The sequence below is a fragment of the Melanerpes formicivorus genome, unplaced genomic scaffold, assembly GCF_026170545.1.
Source record: "Melanerpes formicivorus ecotype bairdi unplaced genomic scaffold, bMelFor1.0.p_v2 SCAF_255, whole genome shotgun sequence".
Classification (NCBI taxonomy): Eukaryota; Metazoa; Chordata; class Aves; order Piciformes; family Picidae; genus Melanerpes; species Melanerpes formicivorus.
Genome location: NW_027142607.1, coordinates 310893 through 314857, shown reverse-complemented (window position 1 = coordinate 314857; position 3965 = coordinate 310893). Strand labels below are relative to the sequence as shown.

General features: G+C 49.6%; 1 protein-coding gene across 1 annotated transcript; it reads left to right on the top strand.

The window, feature by feature from the left end:
* The first annotated feature begins 1285 nt into the window (after nt 1-1285).
* On the top strand, nt 1286-3257 carry LOC137458503 (protein phosphatase 1 regulatory subunit 7-like). The gene is made up of 2 exons (XM_068169975.1): nt 1286-1556; nt 2883-3257. Exons 1-2 carry the CDS (start codon nt 1482-1484, stop codon nt 3057-3059), a joined length of 252 nt encoding a protein of 83 aa, XP_068026076.1. The 5' UTR covers nt 1286-1481; the 3' UTR covers nt 3060-3257.
* Nucleotides 3258-3965: the final 708 nt, after the last annotated feature.

Sequence of the window (3965 nt, the reverse complement as noted above, 5' to 3'; positions counted from 1 at the left end):
TAATTGAGAGGTGTCCCTGGGCATGGCAGGGAGGTTGGAGTAGATCATGTCTGAGGTCCCTTCCAACCTGAGCCACTCTAGGATTCTGTGTGTCCCTATGCCCTAACCACTGCCTGCAGAGGAGCCGAGCACCCCAAGCCTGCTTTCCCCCACGCACAAGGTCTTGCACTGAGCAGTTTGCAGAGGAGATAATGACATTCCCAATTTGCTTAGAGAAGAGATAGAGGGGGGGAAAAAGAAAGAAGGAAAGCAGGCTAAGTGATGCCTGCCCTGGATATTCAGCTGCTGCTGATCTTGCCCCCTCCTCCAGGAACAGCGTAACCCTAATAATCCTTCTAGCACCCTGTAACGAAGGCTAATAAACACCTAAGGGGTTTGCTTGAACAAAGGATCTTGGCACCGGCCATAGGAAACCCCTAGCCCGTGGCTGGTATGGGGGAAGAACAAGTAGCAGGATGTGGGTTGCCCACCTGAGACCCCCCCAGCTCAGTCCCTCTGTGCCCCCCTGCCTGGTTTCCTGCTCCCCTGGGGGTTTCTGGGGTGAGGGACTTTTGGCAAGGGCTCGTAGGGACAAAAGGAAGTGGAATGGCTGTGAGCTGGAGGAAGGGAGATTTAGATTGGAGATTAGGAAGAAATTCTTTCCAGTGTGGGTGGGGAGGCACTGGTACAAGCTGCCCAGGGAGGCTGTGGATGCCCCTTCCCTGGCGGTGTTCATAGTCAGGTTGGATGAGACCTTGAGCAACCTGGGCTGGTGGAAGGTGTTGATGGGGGTTGGAACTGGATGATATTTAAGGTCCCTTCCATCCCAAACCATTCCATGATTCTGTGATCTTCAGCCATGGAAATGCTGCTGCAGCCTTTTACACAGCAGTTTGTAGGTAACTCTCGGTTCCTTTTGATAGGACATCAACTGGAGCTGGAAGTAGGAGGGGACGAACTGTGGCATGTGGCTTTCCTTTGTGTTAGTATCCATTTGAAGAAGCCTGTAGCATTTTCATTCTCACCTAACAGTAGATGATATTGTCAGAGAGCAGAGACAATCTGGAACTTAGCTGACTCTGTAAGGCAGAAAAAATCCTTTTTCTGGAGCTCTTGAATTCCCTGCTGCAACAAGTTTGTTCAGGTCTGCTGCTGAAGAGGGCATTTGTGATCTGATTTTTAATGGAGCACTCTGCTTCATGTGTTCTGAGGAAAGGCTCACTCTTTAGGAGCCCTTGGCTGTGAATTGCTGTCAGACTAGTGATTGCTTTAATTTTTGTCATAAGGCTTCTGGGCTGTCAGTAACCCAGCTTCATTAAAAGTAATTGTCCTTGCTACATACATAAGCAGGGAGAGTTCTTGTGCTGCATGTAAACAGCTGGCAATAGTTTTTCTTTGCTTCCCACAGTTTCCAGCTCTGGGCTTGAAAAAGTGGGAGAGAGAAGATGGGAAGAAATTTTGGTCTAATGTTTTTGTGTTTGCTTGTCTAGAACAAACTCACAATGCTGGACATAGCATCCAACAGAATCAAGAGGATTGAGAACATCAGTCACTTAACAGAGCTGCAGGAGTTCTGGGTAAGCATAGGATGGAACTGTCCCTGGAATGTCCCTACAGCAAGTGAACAAAAACCTTCTGGTGAGGAGCAATGGGAGGGTGGTGTACATCTATATCTCTGAGTAAGCTCAGATTCACATATTGCACTGGGTTGGGAGGGACCCTCAAAGGTCATCTTGTTCAAGCCCCTTGCACTCAGCAGGGACACCTTCAACTAGATCAGGCTGCCCAGGCCCAAAAGGAATTTGATCTTGAATGTCTCTGGGGATGCCCCCTCGATGGAGGTGTTCAAGGCCAGGCTGGATGAGGCCTTGAGCAGCCTGGGCTGGTGGGAGGTGTCCCTGCCCAAGGCAGGGTTTGGAGCTGGATGGTCTTTAAGGTCCCTACCAACCCACTCTATGATTATCTGCCAGGCAGCAAACAGTGCACAAAGTTTCCACTTCACTGTGGATGGCCGAGGTGAGGAAGTTGTTCTTGAATGGGGGCACAGCTGATCCATTGCTGGGGTTTTTTAATGATTATTTTTTGTTATTGCTGTTAGTGTTTAAAGGTGATACTGCTTTAGTCACTGCTTCTGCATCCAAAAGCAAAGGATGGCTGAAGTCTCCAGGTTGCCAGCAGTTGGAGCATCATCCCCTTGTAATTCCTCTGCAGTGCCAGCAATGAGGCACCTCCTAGGCTTGGTCCCTGGATCAGGGAGCTTGGCACTTTCTGGAGTGGAGGAACAGTTTTGGTGGGAAAGTGATGTAGAGGGGGGAGGAAAATGCCACTTTTCACATCAGTTTGGGACCAATTTTAATGTTTCCTGGGAAATCATGAAAGTAAAGATTTCAGTGTAAGAAAATCTTGGCAGTAAACATTTCTAGCCCTTAAATGTGCAGTGGATCAACTGGGACACTGTTGTAAAGAGACTGTCTCAATGTCTTGCAGGGTGTTTTATCCTAATTCATAGATCACAGAATGGTTGGGTTGGAAGGGACCTTAAAGATCATCCAGTTCCAGGCCTCTGCCTTGGGCAGAGGGACACCTCCCACTAGACCAAGTTACTCGAGGCCTGGATATGCTCTCAGAGGGGTGGAGCCTTTGATCACTACCCCAGGACAGTGTAGGGATGGTTAGCGAGGGCCTGCCTGGAATGTCTGACAGGAAAGCACAGCTGGGAGGCTCCAGGGGGTAAAGGGTCACATAGCCAGGGCCATCTCACATGTGCATGAAGACTGTACAGTGCCACTGCCTTGGGCTTGTAGAAATCCTCCTGTGCGGTGGCTCTGTGGCGAGGCTGCTGCTAACCAGGCTTAGCTTGCAAGTATCTGTTGGTGTGAGCCTCCCCTGTATGTGCCGTGCAGATGAATGACAACCTGGTGGAGAGCTGGAGTGACCTGGATGAACTGAAAGGAGCCAAAAACTTGGAAACCGTCTACCTGGAGCGAAATCCCTTGCAGAAGGACCCCCAGTACCGGCGCAAAATCATGCTGGCCCTCCCCACTGTCCGGCAGATTGACGCCACCTTTGTTCGATTCTAAACCTCCTCCTGCTGCCCTCCTTGGAGAAATGTCCCAGCTGGGTTTTCTATCCACTTAACCACACAGCCCAAGTCTTCAGTACACTGTCACAGAGCAGATGGTCAAGAAAAAGCACTGAGTACCAGATCCTGTGTACGATGCACTCATTGTTTTTGAGATGTTGTTGTTATTATTATTAAATCTTAATATGGAGACTTCTCTCCGTTTCTGCCTCTTGCTGGTGGGGGAGGTTTGGCCAGCATCATTGCCGCAGACTGAAGTCACCTGGAGCCACTTGCTGACTTCTCTTGGCTCTGTGACACAGCTTTGGGTTAGTGACATCCTTGCAAACATCACTGCCAGATCCAGTCACAGTGGTGGTCTGTCAAAGGATGAAAAGATGGGGAACACCGTTCATGTGGGGCAGAGTCAGAGAGAGACACCCATCCAAGTCACCCTCAGAGCTGCATCCGCTCCTTCTCCTCTGTCAAACGATAGAAAACTACAAGAAGAAATAAATGGGAAGGGTGATTGATTGGTGGTGCTTTGATTCATTCTGATCTGTGGTGGATTTGAATCTTTGGAAGCCTGGAATGAATCCCTTTGCCTTCAGCAGGAGATCAGTAGCATTAAACAGGACAATGTGACCCTGTGGAAAATTTTGCAGGTTCCATTTGTGGGCTGTTTTCCTTTTACATGCCCAGCCCAGCTCTGCTGTGAATTAAGATACCACAGAAGTTGCTGGAGGTGGTCAGGTGACACTGGGCTTCATGGTGGGAGCTGCACCCCACCGTGCTCCTGAACTGGGGTGATTGATTCACCTCAGCCTGCTGCAGGTACGTGGTTTTGGAGGTCTTGGAGCCCCCTCATAGCGTCAAGATCACTCCTTGGGGTCTATAAGAGTAGCAGCTTCTTGGCTGCTCCAGT

Excerpts from the sequence above, each read along its gene's own strand:
- LOC137458503 (XM_068169975.1), top strand. The coding sequence starts at position 1,482 with ATGCTGGACATAGCATCCAACAGAATCAAGAGGATTGAGAACATCAGT. Across the intron at positions 1,557-2,882 it reads CAGAGCTGCAGGAGTTCTGG|ATGAATGACAACCTGGTGGA; the intron begins GTAAGCATAGGA and ends TGTGCCGTGCAG.